At 37.8% G+C, this 17,207-nt stretch overlaps 3 protein-coding genes across 5 annotated transcripts in view; 1 reads left to right on the top strand and 2 right to left on the bottom strand.

The window, feature by feature from the left end:
- zbtb41 (zinc finger and BTB domain containing 41) overlaps nucleotides 1-5,027 on the top strand; it is a 19,293-nt gene extending 14,266 nt beyond the window's left edge. Inside the window, exon 12 of the mRNA XM_036005321.1 lies at nucleotides 4,589-5,027. Within this exon, the coding sequence (XP_035861214.1) occupies nucleotides 4,589-4,804 (216 nt within the window). The 3' untranslated portion in view covers nucleotides 4,805-5,027. The remainder of the gene's footprint in view (nucleotides 1-4,588) is intronic.
- LOC116046164 (complement factor H-related protein 1-like) overlaps nucleotides 1-10,639 on the bottom strand; it is a 16,358-nt gene extending 5,719 nt beyond the window's left edge. The window contains exons 1-2 of the mRNA XM_036005334.1: nucleotides 10,470-10,639; nucleotides 10,193-10,384 (exon numbers count right to left, since the gene is read on the bottom strand). Of these exons, the coding sequence (XP_035861227.1) occupies nucleotides 10,193-10,384; nucleotides 10,470-10,605 (328 nt within the window). The 5' untranslated portion in view covers nucleotides 10,606-10,639. The remainder of the gene's footprint in view (nucleotides 1-10,192; nucleotides 10,385-10,469) is intronic.
- On the bottom strand, nucleotides 6,404-17,207 carry LOC116046160 (complement factor H-like). 3 transcript variants are annotated; one of them, XM_031294410.2, is made up of 11 exons: nucleotides 17,063-17,207; nucleotides 16,782-16,973; nucleotides 16,146-16,325; nucleotides 15,766-15,957; nucleotides 15,382-15,417; nucleotides 15,187-15,258; nucleotides 14,926-14,982; nucleotides 12,870-13,031; nucleotides 12,620-12,781; nucleotides 12,429-12,454; nucleotides 12,015-12,272 (listed from the first exon to the last, which is right to left on the bottom strand). In XM_031294410.2, the coding sequence occupies exons 1-11, from the start codon at nucleotides 17,118-17,120 to the stop codon at nucleotides 12,258-12,260; spliced, it is 1,152 nt and encodes a 383-aa protein (XP_031150270.1). In that variant the 5' UTR covers nucleotides 17,121-17,207; the 3' UTR covers nucleotides 12,015-12,257. The 3 variants fall into 3 exon arrangements, with proteins under 3 accessions (XP_031150272.1, XP_031150270.1, XP_031150271.1); XM_031294412.2 differs by lacking the exons at nucleotides 12,015-12,272; nucleotides 12,429-12,454; nucleotides 12,620-12,781; nucleotides 12,870-13,031; nucleotides 14,926-14,982 and adding exons at nucleotides 6,404-6,686; nucleotides 6,869-6,894; nucleotides 7,383-7,553; nucleotides 7,635-7,796; XM_031294411.2 differs by lacking the exon at nucleotides 15,382-15,417.

Raw genomic sequence — 17,207 nt, 5'->3', positions numbered from 1 at the left:
TTTCTCCAGTATGCAAATTGACAGTCGTGACTTAATCAATTTTTAGAAGGTTGGGGTGAGGCATGTCAAATGTTGATTAGTGTAGTTATTTGATGAGATCTGGCTGCAGAGTACATTATGTACATTTAAATCAAGGGGACATTGTTTTCATAACATTAAGCATGGTTTGAACTTTTTTATAATCAACAATTTGCAAATCTATTTAATAAAATACAAAAACCTAACTTGGTTTAGTCTTCGACTGTCTTATTGTGTTTCACCTTCATATTTTAAAACATCTACACCTGCTGCATCGAAAAACTTCCGCCACACACACTGCAAATAGATGTTTTACTGTAGTTATTGCTGTTTTGGAACCTTTTAGATAGTTTTATTATCTTTTTGTTGCTATTAATTTGGTACAATTTTGTTTTTGGTCATTGTTGGCTACTAGTGTCTATTTCTTCTTCATATGTAGAGATATTTTATTTGTATTTGGCATGTTTTGCATCATCTTAATTTATTCTATGAGAGCAACTTTGTTTTTATTTGTTTTTGTGTGGACCCCAAGAAGCCTAGTAATCACATTGTGGAAGCTAAGCTAATGGGGATCCCAATAAAGATTTGGCAGCTTCTGTGAAAACTGTGGAATGATCTTCCTCTGCCCATTAGAAAGGTACGGTGGCCGACAGGGGCAAACGCCCTGCAACTTAAGAAAACACACGCAAATAGACAAAACACAAGCAAATTAAGAAAACAACTTCATTAATTTGACAACACATGTGCAGCATTCAGCAAACACGCTGAAAATACACACAACACAACCAAATACATAAACGCACTGCAAATACACACAACACAACCAAATAGATAAACGCACTGCAAATAAAAAACGATGCAAAAAGAAAAACACGCAAACCCCGAAAAAAGAAGCGATGCAAAAAGAAAAACAACTTCATTAATTTGACAACACATGCGCAGCATTCAGCAAACGCGCTGCAAATACACACAACACAACCAAATACATAAACACACTGCAAATATGAAACGATGCAAAAAGAAAAGCACACAAACCCCGAAAACAAATGCAACAAAAAAACGCTGCATCCAGATTACACAACGGAAGTTCTCCAGACCTCTAGAGGGAGCACTGAGAGAGAGAGAGAGAGAGAGAGAGAGAGAGAGAGAGAGAGAGAGAGAGAGAGAGAGAGAGAGAGAGAGAAACTGCATAGACTGTAAATATTAAATCTATGTTTGAGATCTGTTTTCTCTGGTTTGGTGGGTGTGTCTCGGCTCAGGTCACAGGTGATACTTAATCAGCAGAGACGTCTGTAAACTCGTGGTGATAAAACATTTAAAACTGCATCAGCGTTTAACGTTGACGTTTGTTTAAGCCACGAGAGGGTTTCATTTCGAGGTCCGAAATTACTGAAGTGTAGGCCTCCTCAAGTGTAATATTGTGATTATACAACAACGGTTACCAACAAAATAAGTGATCAATCTGTATTCATATTGTGGAGCAATTCGCTCTTGAAATACAAAAACCAGACAGGATTTCTAGTCCCTCCCTGTTAGTAAACCAGCCAATTTACCGTGGGATTTATCAAACTGAATAAATCCCGCCCGCACATATAAACACAAAACTGCTTTGCTAACTCCAACATGTTGTAAGTAAGACATCTGCTGAAAAAGTTATTGTATTCATCAGCATGATTGCCGTACTGTTTAGTTCACAAACATCCAACACACCAAAGTACAAACACACAGCGGACCAGACGCCAGCTTTTATTTTGAAAAGCCGAAGCTCGGGGACAGCACCAGCCGGGAGGGCATGAGACGGGAGCATAGACTGTATATTAATATTATATTATGTTATTAATAATAATAATGATAATAATATGAATTTAATATCGGTTAATAACGGTCGAAAATCCAGCTGTTCCACTAGCTGCTCCCTCTAGAGGTCTGGAGAACTTCTGTTGTGTAATCTGGATGCAGCGTTTTTTTGTTGCATTTGTTTTCGGGGTTTGTGTGCTTTTCTTTTTGCATCGTTTCATATTTGCAGCGCGTTTATGTATTTGGTTGTGTTGTGTGTATTTGCAGCGCGTTTGCTGAATTCTGCGCATGTGTTGTCAAATTAATGAAGTTGTTTTTCTTTTTGCATCGCTTCTTTTTTCGGGGTTTGCGTGTTTTTCTTTTTGCATCGTTTTTTATTTGCAGTGCGTTTATGTATTTGGTTGTGTTGTGGTATTTGCAGCGCGTTTGCTGAATGCTGCACATGTGTTGTCAAATTAATGAAGTTGTTTTCTTAATTTGCTTGTGTTTTGTCTATTTGCGTGTGTTTTCTTAAGTTGCAGGGCGTTTGCCCCTGTCGGCCACCGTAGAAAGGCCTCTTCACTGTCTGTTTTTGAATCTTGTCTTTAAACCCACCTCTTCTCCATGGCCTTTAACACCAGACGTTGACATTTAGATTTTATTGTTTTACTGCATGGCTGTCTTCTTTTGTTTTATGTCTCTTAACTTGTTTTATTTGTATTCTGTTTGTATTTCATGCCTTTGTGTGAGTTATGTACTTTATGTCTTTATTTATTCTTCTGTACAGCACTTTGGTCAATAAAGTTTGATTAATTGATTTCTGACTATGGTGCAGCACTGACAGCGCTGTGGAGATGGCAATGCGCAAATATGTCATTTGGTACACAGTCATGGTCTCCATAGGATGAAGCATTATGACTTTGCTAAATGGAGCTCAGCGAAAATTCTGACAGGAAGACTTCTAACTAATCATGTTCTCTCTCTTCTAAACTGAACAGATGTTAGAGACGCCCACTTTAGCTAACCAATCAGAAGAGGCCCTGAAATTCTCAAGCTAATCACAGCACAACACCGCTGTTTTAAACCTGTCTCTCTCTCTGCTGCTCAGTTGTCATTTCAGGCTAAGAACAGCCCTCCTCCTCCCCTTGCTCCTCCAGCCTTCATCCCACACAGCTCCTGGTTCCTCCTCCGACAAGACGGCATCGGCTCATCGGTTCGACATTCGGGTTCCTCACACCGCCATCAGTGTCTAGACTCCATCGGGGGATCAGCTTTTGGCCTTCTAACCCCCTAATTATGATCATTTAATAATGATGGAGTCTAATCTCCAAAGACTGTACATGTCATATCATGTTTCTCCTGATTGAAATACTTTGGTCCCAAATACCTGCAGAACTAATGACATTCAGCCTCAGCCATACCAGGTCTTTTGCTGATCAGCAAACGTTAGCATGCTAACTTTCTAAACTGAAATGGATAAAATTGTTGTTAAACCTGCTAAACAGCAGCATGTTAGCATTGCCATTACACAATAACCAAATGATAAAGTTTGGAGTTGTCATTAGAAATCTTGTTTTCTTGTTTTACGGATGAAAAATGTCCAGTTACATAAATTATTACAAATTCTGGTTTAAGATGTTATTTATGCATGTATATAAAATATCGACCATCTGTGTTCAACGAAAAGACAATCACACTTTATTTTATTTTATAGATTGAATGAAAAAGCCAAAAATATTTTTTTAAGAAATCTAACAGACTTTGTCAGCACATTTAAAATGTATTTTCAAAAGTTTCCAGTTAGTGATGCATTGACTCAAATCCAAAGGCAGTTGCATCTTCCCCTTCATGATAAGGCCTTAGAAAGAATACAAGTTACAAGACATTACAGACATTACTAATTATGATAATACTAAAATATATTTTATTATTTATTTATATAGAAATGAAATTACAAATGAAATAAGTGGTAGTAGTGCTTCTTATGAGACATTTCAAGATGGAACATCGGTCAACAACCCAACACAGATTGTGTGACAGCATAATCTTATCTCTGTTGTCTCTGAAAAGTTTCCAGAGTGTTCTCAGTCGTTGGTGAGCAGATCCAAAGGCAGCAGTATCTTCCCCTTGGTGATACAGCCTTAGCAATCCTGGTTACACAACAGAGGTTTTACAAACAAAAACAATATAGTAAAATATAAGTAAAATATAAATGCATAATCATGAATCTAAATAAGAAAGTTAAAAACAGTAGTAGTGCTTCATGTGAGACAACATCAGTGTAAATACGGTGCGTTTCTTTAAAAAGTAGATTCAGGAGTAACACTCACCGTCCGTGAGTCCAGAGCATCGCAACCTGAAAACAGCCAGAGAGAAGCACGGCAGTAATTATGTGGAGTAGCTTATTGACTTCTCATAGGGAGGTGAGGGCCGATGAACTAAATGTGTGCTTCTTTCTCTCTGTTTAATACAATCATAGATGGTGCAGAAGGTTTTAATGAATCAGCTTGCAGATAGTTAGTAATGTTCCCCCAGTTCTTTTTTTTCTTTGGTGCAAAGCAAACAAATAACTAATCTCACAGTCCAATACTCTAGAGTGCCTAACAGAGTTATGGGACAAATAATGTTTTAAACCTTGTGGCTTTAGTTTTTCTTGCGCCAAAGATTGCGAAAATCAGCTTGCAGATAAACACTATAACACTTTATGTTATCCATCAACAAAAACTTGTGGTTCTGTTAAGATGCGTCGTGCCACGTAATGAGTTTATAGAGATACAGCGTTGTGAACATGCAGGCTCAAGGACAGCAGCAGAACTCTCGCTACCAGGCTGCGACAGACCTGGCATTCTTAGAAAAGTACACCCTAACCCCCCAGCCCGCCAACATTGTCCACCCCGTCAGGCCTGATCAGATGCTGGACCCCCGAGAGCAGTCCTACCTGGGCACGCTGCTGGGACTGGATTCAGCTTCCTCTGTGCAGAACATCTCTAACTCTGATCACACACACTGATGCTCCTCAGTCATCTAATAAGAACAGAAGCTAAAATATTCACCACTAAAATGTATTCACACTTCAATACAGAGGGCAATTATTTTCCTCCATGTATAACATTATTAAATTTAAGACAAAAACTATAGTGGTGCAGCATGGGATGACATCTTTGATGTTCAGCCTGATCTCAGGTCATTCATACCTCATTGTCACCAACATAAATGTATTTGTGTGACACATAAAGAAGAAAACTGTGTGGATTTAAGCAGTTTTTTGTTTTAACTGAAATAAAATGATATCTATCTATCAAACTGAAAAAAGACAGTTGTGCGAGCATTTTTCTATCAATAAATGAGATTAAAAAACTAATTTAAAATGTTATTAAAACCTAAGGCTGTTCCTTTAGTCAGTGAAAGAAATGAAAAACTCATGTTTTCCAAAAGCAGATGTTAGAGGATCTTCGGTTCTCACTGATGGTTGGAGCTTTTGGTGGAACAGAATAACTTGTGTTTTAAGCGTTTGCCTTTTTTTATAGGTAGGATTGGGCATCGAGAACCGGTTCCAACTTGGAATCGTTTAAAAAATTATGATTCCAGTGGAATCGTTTCTTTATTGGAATCGTTTGCAAAATGTTGTTTCGAATCCGATCATCGGTTCAAAATTTACTTCCAGGCGCTTGGTTGTGTTGCAGCCATGGAGCACAGTAAGCACCGCTCTGAAGTGTGGCTTTGTTATACATTGAAAAAGCCCAGTAAAACTGTAAATCACCGTTGAATCAAAATAAAATGTTCCTCTTATCTGTAAAATAAGCATGAACAGAATCGAGAATCGATAAGAACCGGAATCGAAAAGGAAGAATCAGCATTGGGTTTAAAATTGTTAGAATTAAAACGATGCCCAACCCTAGAGACAAAGCTGTTTTTTTAAGGGATCTGTTGACTGGCAGAAAAGTAATTGATAACAATTTTGATAAATATATGAATCAAAATCATTTATCCAGTAAACAGCAATCATTTGCTGGTTCTAGCTTCTCATTTTGGTTTTACTAACTTATGATAAACCACTAAAAAGAAAACTTGGAATTAAACAATTATTTGGCTTACCAAATAAATAAGTATCCATAGGTAATTAAAATCACTAGTGGCAGCCTGATAATGCTGAGTAAACTGTGGCCTTCATGTATATTGTAATTTGTGTAATGCCTGTACAACATGTGATTCATGTGGCGAACATATGAGCACAATGATTAGAGGTCAATGTCCTTATGTATGTGTACAAGAACCTTATTTTAAACAGATAAATGTGATTTAAAACAAATGATATAACATTTTGTTAATGGGGCAGTTGCTCACAATTGTTGGATAGTTGAATATCAAAACAGTCCATCTTTACATACTGAAACTGGTGATTCTCTTCTCAAATGTTGTGTCATGATGATCAATAAAATCAGATGTGAAATTATTGATTATTGTAAGTTATTAGGCCTGTGGCAGACTGTACCCCACTTGGGAACGCCTCCAGCCACCTGAACCCTGAACAGAGAAAGCAGGATTGGATAATTTGGATTAATTTGGGGCCATTTAGACATAAAAACTGCAGACACAATCTAGAAAAAAACTGTTAAAATTCCAGTTAAAGACTTTATTAAGGCCTGTCCATCAAATACACACACTGTATTTCTTGTTGTTTTGCAGCTTTAAGCACACAGACAATTTGCTCGTACATTATGTGGGCATAAATCAGCATGAAAAGACAGAAATGTTTTTTGAAAGCCCAAACAGTGTGTGACAGCATAATCAGAACTCTGTTGTCTCTGAAAAGTTTCCAGGCTGTTCTCAGTCGTTGGTGAGCAGATCCAAAGGCAGCAGATCTTCCCCTCGGTGATACAGCCTTAGCAAACCTGGTTACACAACAGAGGTTTTACAAAAACAATATTGTAAAATATAGAAATAAAGTAAAACAAATGTATAATCATGAATGTAAATAATTAAAAAAGATAGGAAAAATCAGTAGTAGTGTGAGACAACATCAGTGTTAATACAGTGTGTTTCTTTAAAAAGTAGATTCAGGAGTAACACTCACCGTCCATTTATCCAGAAGGTCGCAACCTGAAAACAGCCAGAGAGAAGCACGGCAGTGAATATGTGGAGCAGCTTATTGACTTCTCATAGGGAGGTGAAGTCTGTCTGAATGACTAAATGTCTGCAGGTTTTTAAATCTTTGTGCATGGTGCAGAAGCAAAAAGTGAATACATATGCTGGATTTGCTAAAAAGCAGAATGTGCTTCCCTACTTCCTTTTCTGTGGTGCAAAGTAAACAAAACTAGAAAGTTTAGTGTTAGATGTCCCTAGGATTGTGAAAGACTCGTAGGAGCATGTGCTCAAATTGATTTTACATTCATCTGGCTTAGCTGCGCCCCAGTTTTATAATGGTAAGGAAAATCCTGGATGAGACCGACACCACTCCATGTTTGTCGGCCTATGCTAAATATGTAGCTAGCAGGGGTTAGCTTAGCATAAAGACTACACCAACACCATCTGCAAAACTATTTGGCACACACACACACACACACACACACACAGATTGAGATACTTACATCTGGAAAGTGTCATTCTTCCATTAGTGCACCGGGCCACAGAATAATGAGTTGTCCACCAGCGAGTCTGGTGCGCACATTCCAATCTCTCGGTCTCACCATCTTTTATAATTTTAACTCCAACAGATACTAATGCAAGATATCTATCAGTGTCCACAGAACAGAAGGTGGCTGCACAAAGGAAACAACAAATTGTTATTTTTTTCCCCAGCGAACCTCTTTGACAGATCTTTAGAACTGACTTGTTTTTACCTTTGCAGAAGGGTACTTCTGACCACATGCCGTTGCTGTAACACATCACTCTCTCTGGACCCACTCGTTGGTACAAAGCAGCACAGTGGTAACTCAAAAACATTGGATCATCTCCCACAACATCACCATTAGGAACTATGGGCTGCTGTCCACAGTTGTTGACTGAAAAAAAAAAAAAACAGTATAAAAGATTCTGGAAAGAAATCTTTTAAGCTCTCATAACAGAGTAAAACAACTTAAAATGTCACCCCACATTTTGATTTTACTGGCTACCTCACTAATACAGCATATACATATTCTATAGTGAGATTAGATAAATAGGTATACAAATTCATATTTTAGGGTGGTACCCACATGGTTGAATGCTTTTATTGTAAATCATTTTCGATAAAAGTGTCAGCTACATACATGTAATGTAATGTTATTTAATACAGAGACTACCTTCAACTTGTGTCCCACTGCCAGTTGATGTAGTGGGCCCCCCACCTGTCCCCTGCAGAACCACCATTTCCAGGACCTGGTCTGGCTCCTTTAACAGAGAAAAAAAACATTACATATACATACAATATATTCACTTTATTGTACTTTTCATACGTTTACATTCTTACACTGGGTAAACGCCGCTACAGCTCTGCAAAAGGCCGACTAGTGAACATCCGGGCCCCCACTGCCAGCAGACTGTTCAGAAATGAATTGAACCGCTCCGCTCTGCGGTTGTTGAAGCTGCCTGTGAACATCCCAGTGTTCTACAGTCTATGGTGAAAACCCACCGTAAAAGCACAGTGAGACAAAATGCATGTTGTTGTTTGTCAATTTTTTTTAATATATGTACAGTACATATACCGTATATTTATTTAGGAGCTGGGAATATATAATGGGCAGAAACAAAAAAAGGAATAAATCAAAAGTTTTAATCTATAGTGAATGATGTGCTTCTCCACCAGTTGAGAGAAATTTTCCTAAAATTAACTTTCATTACTGGAAATATATTTCATAACTTCAACACTGCTTATATCTCAGCCCAATGTCCACTTACTGCACGTTGGGACTTCAGTCCAGTATCCAGACATGCAAGTGATATATTCCTTGGTTCCTCCTCCCTCTACAGTATATCCATCTTCACATTCATACTGCACTTCTGAATCTGCAGCAAACAACTCCTGGTATTCCTGATGGATGATGACTGCATGGGGGATTTTAGGGGGCTCACCACACGCATCGATACTTTCTGTGAAAAATTAAAGCAGCTTGCATTAGTGGTTACTTGGTTGCCTTGGTTAGTGTAGCTGGAGAGAATTCAAACTAAGAATTACGATTTAGACACTGAGATTATTCTGGTCACAGTTAGTTTAACAGCTTGCTTATATAGAACATCTTACTCACTCTCACAGATCGGCACAGACCATGTTCCATTTGTACATATGGCTGTAGCATCCCGGTCTTTGTGTTCATATCCTTCGTCACATCTTACCCTGAATCGTTGATTGTTCTCATACCAACCGTTTTTTTTGTATTGTGCATTGGGTATATCTGGTGGAATGCAGGCTGTTTCATCTGAGTGAAAAACGAAACAAAAACTCATTTTTACCATGATATCTTTAAAAATCTTTTTATTTTTAGTATGACATTTGCATGAAAGTTATCTTCAGGAATTTATTTCAGCTGTCATGTCGTCCATCTTTACATGTAGTCTATGGTTACAGCTCAGCGAAAGATCCCTGTAAATAATTACCTGGAACCCCCTGAAAGTCTGTTTTTTCTGACCTCCAGTGATTTACAGGGGAACTTTAGGACATTACTGTTGTAATGTAAACTACAGTGTAATGTTGCTATTTCAGTAAAAGCAAAACAAGTGGAATTTGTTTTACCAAGCATGATGAGATTAATTGGATGCTTATTATTTTTAGAATGACGATCTCTATAAAGCAAACCTTAGCTTAAGTCAGCTAGCTAACTAACTATATATATATATTATATTTTATGAATACAGTTTGATTATCACTTTTATTTTTTTGGTAGCTGTTGTATAATCACAATATAACAGTCGAGGCTACACACATACAGAAATGTTTTCTGTCATTCTTCTGCGTCCTCTACTCTTGAACAATTTCTGAAATTGATCTTAAGTCATTGTCAGCTTTTATTTGTCATCTTATAAACATTTTACCACTCCGTATGTTACAATGTGCGGTGTTATAAACCATTTAACTGTCAATACACAAATCAGGGATGCTTCACAGGAGGAATGAAAGGGTGCTAACATTTATTGTAGTGTGCTATAGTTTTTCATATGTGAGCACTTAATAATTGAAATATTGCTTGTAAATGCTAAAGCTGTGGATATTTCATTTTTCTGACAACTTTTACATCATTTCTTTAACTTAGACTCTACAGTGAAATATAAGGTGGTATATTAGGTGACATTATTCCTTCAAAAGTTCCATGACTACAGTGATTTGATCAATTGAAAAGCAGCCAAAGACTAGAGCCATGCTAGCAGCTAAGAGCTGTAGCAACCATGGGTAGAAAAGAAAAGAAAAGAAAAAAGGAACACGTACCTATACATTGTGGTTCATGAGACCATCCACCATTTTGACATGTGCTTGTTACCCACCAAGCCTTCACTGTTGGTTTAAGTCCATCATTGCAGGTATAGGTCAGCTTTGTTCCATGAGAATAAGTCTCTTGCTTTGGGGCAAAGAAACCACCATCCAGCCTGGGAGCACTACAGGGCTGTGTTGCACTTTGTGCTGATATACAATGATAAGATTACTCTACAGTGTTTGTTTTTAACCAATTCAAATGGTTGTATGTGAAAGTATTTAATATTCTCACCATGAAGCGCTGCAGGACTCCAAATCAGAAGAACCAATCCAAGATATCTGATGCACATTTTGTCAGAAATGAAAATATCCCACGACAAAGCTGACAGCCGAGTCCAGATCAGAGCTATATATATTGTTGAGGGCATTGCCCCGAAATGTTTGTGGAGTAAACACTCAGGCATCATGCAGTTGCTCTGGAGCCAAAAGAAAAATGAGCAAATGGGCTTCATGCACACACACACACACACCTACAGAAAAGGAGAAAAACATACGATAGTCTTTTTGCTCTTCTTACAAATACAGAAAGCCTCTTGATTTTCAAAAAAACATTTCTGTTGTAATTACTTTAGTAATGAAGCAAACATTATTTACTCAGTTTAATGTTCAATAATGCTTTTTGTTTTCAGATTACACTGATCATCAAATTCAATAATTTACTGTCACATTATGTACTTCAAGGATCTGCACAGTTTTTTTTTGTATTAATTGTGTTTAACATTTGTTAATTATTCTGGAAACGGCTTGTGACAATGATGTATTTGTCTCTTTAGAGTAAAACAACCAGATAGCCTCTGATCATCTGTGTTTTTGATTATTTAAAGCCTAAGTTTCAAAATGATTTCCTGGACTGGTGTGATCAGAGATCAGTCTTGATTCAATTATTCATCCAGCCAGGTCTTCACCACTTCTAGATTAACAGAATATCTAAAAACACATTTGTTACGCCCAGTTCAGACCAAAGATTCGCGACGAGACGAAACCGTTTCAGAACGTTGCAGAGAAACGTTTCAGCGGTCTGAACTGGCCCGTCTCAGCTCGACTCAAACCAGCTGATGGTTTCGCTCAGACTCAGCTGTTCCAGTCTCAGAGGCTGGTTTTAGAACGTAAGAGACGTCACCTGTTTCACCAGCCAATAGAGAAGTCAGCTGGTAAAGCCAGCTATTAACTGTAGAAATAAAATTATCCATGATCCATTTTGTTATTTATGTTAAAAACAGACAAACAGCTGGTCGAAATGGCAGAGTTTTAGACGGAGCCTCAACGACCGATAGCACGGTAACGTTATATGGTCAAGCCAGCTGGAGAGTGACTGAAGAGAGGGAGAGAAATACGTTAAAAGAAATAAAACCGTGTTTTCGCCGATTCCTCACTACAGATGCAACTGTAGCAAGCATCTCAATATCACTAACGTTATATAAATATGCAGCAAGACTGTACGGCTGCAGCCTAGAGTCTCCCGTCTAGTGTCGTCGGGCTTCTACTTTTCAAAATAAAAGCTTGCGTCTAGTCTGCTGTGTCTTCGTACTTTGGTGTTTTGAGTGTTTAAGTAATAATATGTTTTAATTACGCAAGCATTTCCATTCTATTCTAAGGTTATTTGAAGGTTTTATGAATGAAACGCACAATGGTCTTTGTGAGTCTGTCTGTCCATGTGTCGGCATACTTTGCAGTAATGCTGTCTCATGTATATTAATATAAGAACTAATGCTTACTGATATATCCATATTTAGTTCTACACTTTGTAGAGAAAGTAATACAAAGATCTCTGTTAAGATTTCTATAGTGAACATTTTATTCAGACTGCTGTTGACATATCAACTTTATTTAAAAGTACAGATCATGTTATTAATACATCAAGAGTTCCAGTCATAAAAATAAGTTTCAACATTGTGTGTCTATATTCTTGATCCAAATGAAAAAGCAATAATGTTTTGGGTATCGTTTTCTGGTGGAGGAATTTTAGAAGTGTCCAACTTGGCTTTTGTTGTCAGTCGAGCAGCGATTCGTCGGCTGTCCTTTACGAGCAAAATCCCTGGTTTCAACACAGACAGGAAGCAATAATGTTTACAGTTAAATAATTCATGTACAACTGAATAATAAAGTTAAAAAAGTGCTATCAAACATTGAATACACAAAACTATGATAATAAATCAAATCTTTGATTTATAAATCAAAGAATAGCACTCACCCGTTGATGGTCACTATGATGACAACCTACAAAGTAGTCCAATGACAACAAGGCAGCAGTGAATAAGATTAGATCTAAATCACTTTAGACACTGGTGAGTTAATATTCATATATGTTATCTGACAACAAAAATGCTGAAACTCAAAGCATTGTGGCAAATTAAAATGTAAAGATCTTACTTATATACTTACACCGGGTATAAACAGGTATTCTATTGATGCACTGAACACGACTGCTGTAACCTTCCCAAATACACGGAATGTACTTTGTTTCTCCTTTAGTTACATATACAAGTCCAGATAGTGAAACATGGTCCGCAAGATATTGAGCAAGATCTATGACACAGTCTGCCTCTGCACAAAATAAACAGAAAGATTTTTTTTTTTGTAACATCTTCGATAGACTTTTAGAATGACGATAGCATTATTGACTTGTTTATACCTTGGCAGATGGGTAGTTGTGACCAGCTGCCTTCACTGTGACACCTCACGGTGTCTGAACCCACTTGTTTATAAAAGACATTGCATTGGTATTTCAAAAACATTGGATCTTCTTTCACAACATCACCGTTTGGTACGATTGGGTATGCTCCACAGTGGACGACTGAAATTAAAAAAGGGGTTATTTAACAGTGTCATAGTATCTTAATGAAGTAGTGATCACAGCAGCAACAGCACAACTTCATAAAATAAACATTGTGCAATCAGCAATCATCAGTTATTTTGTTTACCTAAAATCTAAGCTTAAATTAAATCCTTGTTTTATCCTTGTTACCCTCTCCAGTGCAGGCACTCCAACCAATCATTACCAGTCATTAGTTCAGTGATAAAGACATGATCTCTCACTGGGTTCCCACCACAAACACTGCCAATTACAGTTGTTGGCAGTGGCAGACTCCGGCACCAGCTGCATGCGGTGAGTCACCAGCCTGCAGAAGGTTTTCAAGCATCTAATGCGCATTATAAGGCACTGCATAGTTTATATCCTCGACATTCCACTTCCGGGATTACTCCGGTACCGTAGGAAATTCCACCGGATGCGTGTATTTTCGCCAATGTCCGCTGCCTTCCGCTTTCTTTGTGTTGGAATTTTAAACTCTGGTTGATTTATGAGGACTATGGTTAACTGCTCCTCAGATCTCTGCAGGGTAAATCCAGACAGCTAGCTAGACTATCTGTCCAATCTGAGTTTCCTCTCGCACATCTAAAACAACTTTTGAACGTACACTTTCCACCAAAACAAATTCCTTCCCAAGGCTATTTTGCAGCAGCTCGTTGCGGAGCTTAGCACCGCCCATCACGATTGTGATTGGCTTAAAGAAATGCCAATAAACCAGAGCACGTTTTTCTCCCATCTCGGAATGCTATGTGGACTAGCCAGACCCTCCTCCATCACACTGTGGAGGAAGGTCTAGCAAAGCGAGACTAGGCACTGCATAATGTTTCTTTCACTAAAAGGGCACCGTAGAAGGCACTTCATCTTGTATTATCTACCATATGGGGCAGCTGTGGCTCAGGAGGTAGAGTGGTCGACTACCAATCAGAAGGTTGGTGATTTGATCCCTGGCCCTGCAGTTCCATGTCAAAGTGTCCTTGGGCAAGACACTGAAGCCCGTATTGCTCCCGATGCTGTGCCATCGGAGTGCAAATGTGTGTGAATGTTTATCTGATGAGCAGGTGGCACCTTGTACGGCAGCCTTCACCACAGTGTATGAATGTGTGTGAATTGTTGCTGTAGTTTGTTAAACTGCTTTGAGTAGTCGTTAAGACTAGAAAAGCGCTAAATAAAAAAAGTCCATTCATATTTACATAGGGGGCTTCCCAACAAAAAAAGACATTCAACCAAATCCAGCAACTGCAATATTTGGGGTAGCACCTTGGGAAGCTTCACTGTCATGTGCTCAGAATGATGCGCTTGCCTTTTCTTCATTATTAGGTCAGAAACTAATGTTGTTACAGTGGAAATCTTACAAACTCCCAACGCATTCCAAATGACTAAAGAGTGTCATGGTACATCTAAAGCTAGAGAAACTTAAGTACCCTACAGGAGGCTTCATTAACAAGTATTTTAAAGTCTGGCAGCCTCCTGTACTTTGAACATGAATTTGCATCCAAGCAGCAGTAGGTCTCTTTGGTTATCACTGTTTATTTATGTATTTTTATTTTGTGTTATTGCTTTTATTACACTTGCTTTTTGTATGACCTTTTATATAATGTTGTGTATGTATGTTTCTAATCTGTGGTGTGTGTGATTCTATGTTCTTTGGATATTTGTATTGCACTTTTTTTTTTAAATCTCAATGAAAATATTTGAGTAAGGCTGTAAGGCTGTACTGAAATGATACAGATTTCTTTTAAATGTCCAATGGCTATACATTCAGGTTTTTTCATTACAGTAACTAACTAGTCAGCTAGATAATAAATATTTAAAAAGTTATACCAACTGAATACATAGACCTAGTCCGATACATGTGATGCAATGAATAGGAATGATTTACCTGCTGTGAATGGAGGTCTCCTGTCTCTCTCATTCGAGCCAGAGGTGGCAGATGATCCTGTAAGATACAGAGCAGATAAAGGGACACATACAGAACAGAAGAAACACCTGTTAGTTCCACTTTGGGATGTTCTTTGGCATCCATTACTCTCTGATATAGAATTATAATCAAACAGTTTTCAAATTCTTTTAAAAAATTAGAAAATGTAAATTGTAAAGTAAATCTAACTTTCAATCAATGATATAAAGGTCAATGACCTACCTCCACCTGCAGGTGGTGTCCTGCTGCCAGATGTACCTCCACCATCTCTAGTACCTAAACTGGTTCCTCTGTCTAAGTGGAAACAAAACAACAAGTTAGATACACAGTATATGTTCTATGGAGAGATTAGATCAATAGATTTACTTATTCATATTTAGTACAGGTTAATAACCTGTATTAATAACCTTAATGTACCTCCACCATGTCCCATCTCTGGTCTGGTTCCTCTGCCTGACATGAAGGATATTACGGCAAGTGACCACTACAGGACACTTAATTGGACACTTTTGCTTTGCATTTTTGGCATTATTGGATAATTGGTTAAAAAAAGAGACCACACACACCACCCTCCAAACTCTTTAGATAGCCTACCAAGTATCAGTCTTACTACATCCCAATGCACATTGTTCTGGGGTGTGGAGAAATCCAGAACTTGACAGGCCTGCCATGCCTAATTATGGTTTCTAAACTCAGACAATCGCTGCTCAGGGGGGTTTAGTGAATGTTCAATTGTCACGTTTGCATTTATTAAAAAGTATTTTAATCACTTCATATCTCAGCACATTGTCCATCACTTACTGCACGTTAGGCCTTCAGTCCAGTTTCCAGACATGCAAGTGATGTTTTCTTTGGTTCCTCCTCTCTCTACAGTATATCCATCTTCACATTCATACTGCACTACTGAATCTGCAGCAAACAACTCCTGGTATTCCTGATGGATGATGACTGCATGGGGGATTTTAGGGGGCTCACCACATGCCTCAATACTTTCTGTGAAAATAAGCACATTTGTCATTAAAAAAAAAAAAAAAAAATTAAACAGCTCAGATGAGTGGTTACTGTGTTGCCTTGTTTAGTGTAGCTGGAGAGAATTCAAACTAAGAATTACAACTTAGTCACTGAGATTATTCTGGTCACAGTTAGTTTAACAGCTTGCTTATATAGAACATCTTACTCACTCTCACAGACCGGCACAGAGGACCATGTTCCATTTGAGCATATGGCTGTAGCATCCCGGTCTTTGTGTTCATATCCTTTGTCACATGTTATCCTGACTGTTTTTTTGTCTTCATACCAACCTTTTGAGTTTTTTTTGTATTTTGCATTATGTATATGTGGTGGAAAGCAGGCTTTTTCATCTGAGTAAAAAAAACAACACATTTTTACCATGATGTCTCTGAAATTCTTTTTATTTTGAGAATGACAATTCAAATGACAAAATCATTATTTGCATAAACATTATCGTCAGGATTTATTTTAGCTATGTCGTGCCCTGAATGTCTGGTTTTTCAGGACTTGAAACTGTTTTAATGTAAACTACAGTGTTGGTATTTCAGTAAAAACAAAACAAGTGGAATTTTCATTTTACCAAGTATGCTGAGATTATTTGGATGCTTGTTACAAAAAGATGATATAAAAGTTTTATTTATTTTCCAATCTTAGATCTAACTAGGAACTACGAACAGTATCAGAAATGTCATAATTTAAATGTAATTTTTACTCTACAGTGTCGTACAGTTTACACTAAAAAACACTTCTGCAGGCTTTCAGCATCTCATTCAAATAAACCAGGGGAGATATTATAGAACACTTACCTATACACTGTGGTTTAGGCGACCATTTACCATTTTGACATGTGATTATTGCCCACCAACCCTCCACTGCTGGTTTAAGTCCGTTATTACAGCCATAGGTGAAGTTGGCTTCATGAGAATACGTGTTTTGTTTCGGGACCAAATAACCACCAGCAAGAATCGGAGGAGGACACTGCTGATCTGCACTCTGTGCTGAAACAGTGATAAGTAAGAGAGCACTATAAGGAAATGCTTTAAAAAAGAAAGAAAAAAAGATAGGCAATAGAATTTAATGTTCTTACTATGCAGTCCTCCTGGGAACCAAACCAAAAGAACAAATCCAAGATATCTCACAGACATTTTGTCAAGAATTAAAATACTAGAGCAGAGCGAGGTGCCCAGTTCACATCAGAACCAGTTAATAATTGTGAAAGGCAATTCCCCGAA

Source organism: Sander lucioperca, chromosome 9 (assembly GCF_008315115.2).
Source record: "Sander lucioperca isolate FBNREF2018 chromosome 9, SLUC_FBN_1.2, whole genome shotgun sequence".
Lineage (NCBI taxonomy): Eukaryota > Metazoa > Chordata > Actinopteri > Perciformes > Percidae > Sander > Sander lucioperca.
Note: the sequence above shows the minus strand (reverse complement) of the source record. Positions and strands in the feature narration are given on the sequence as shown.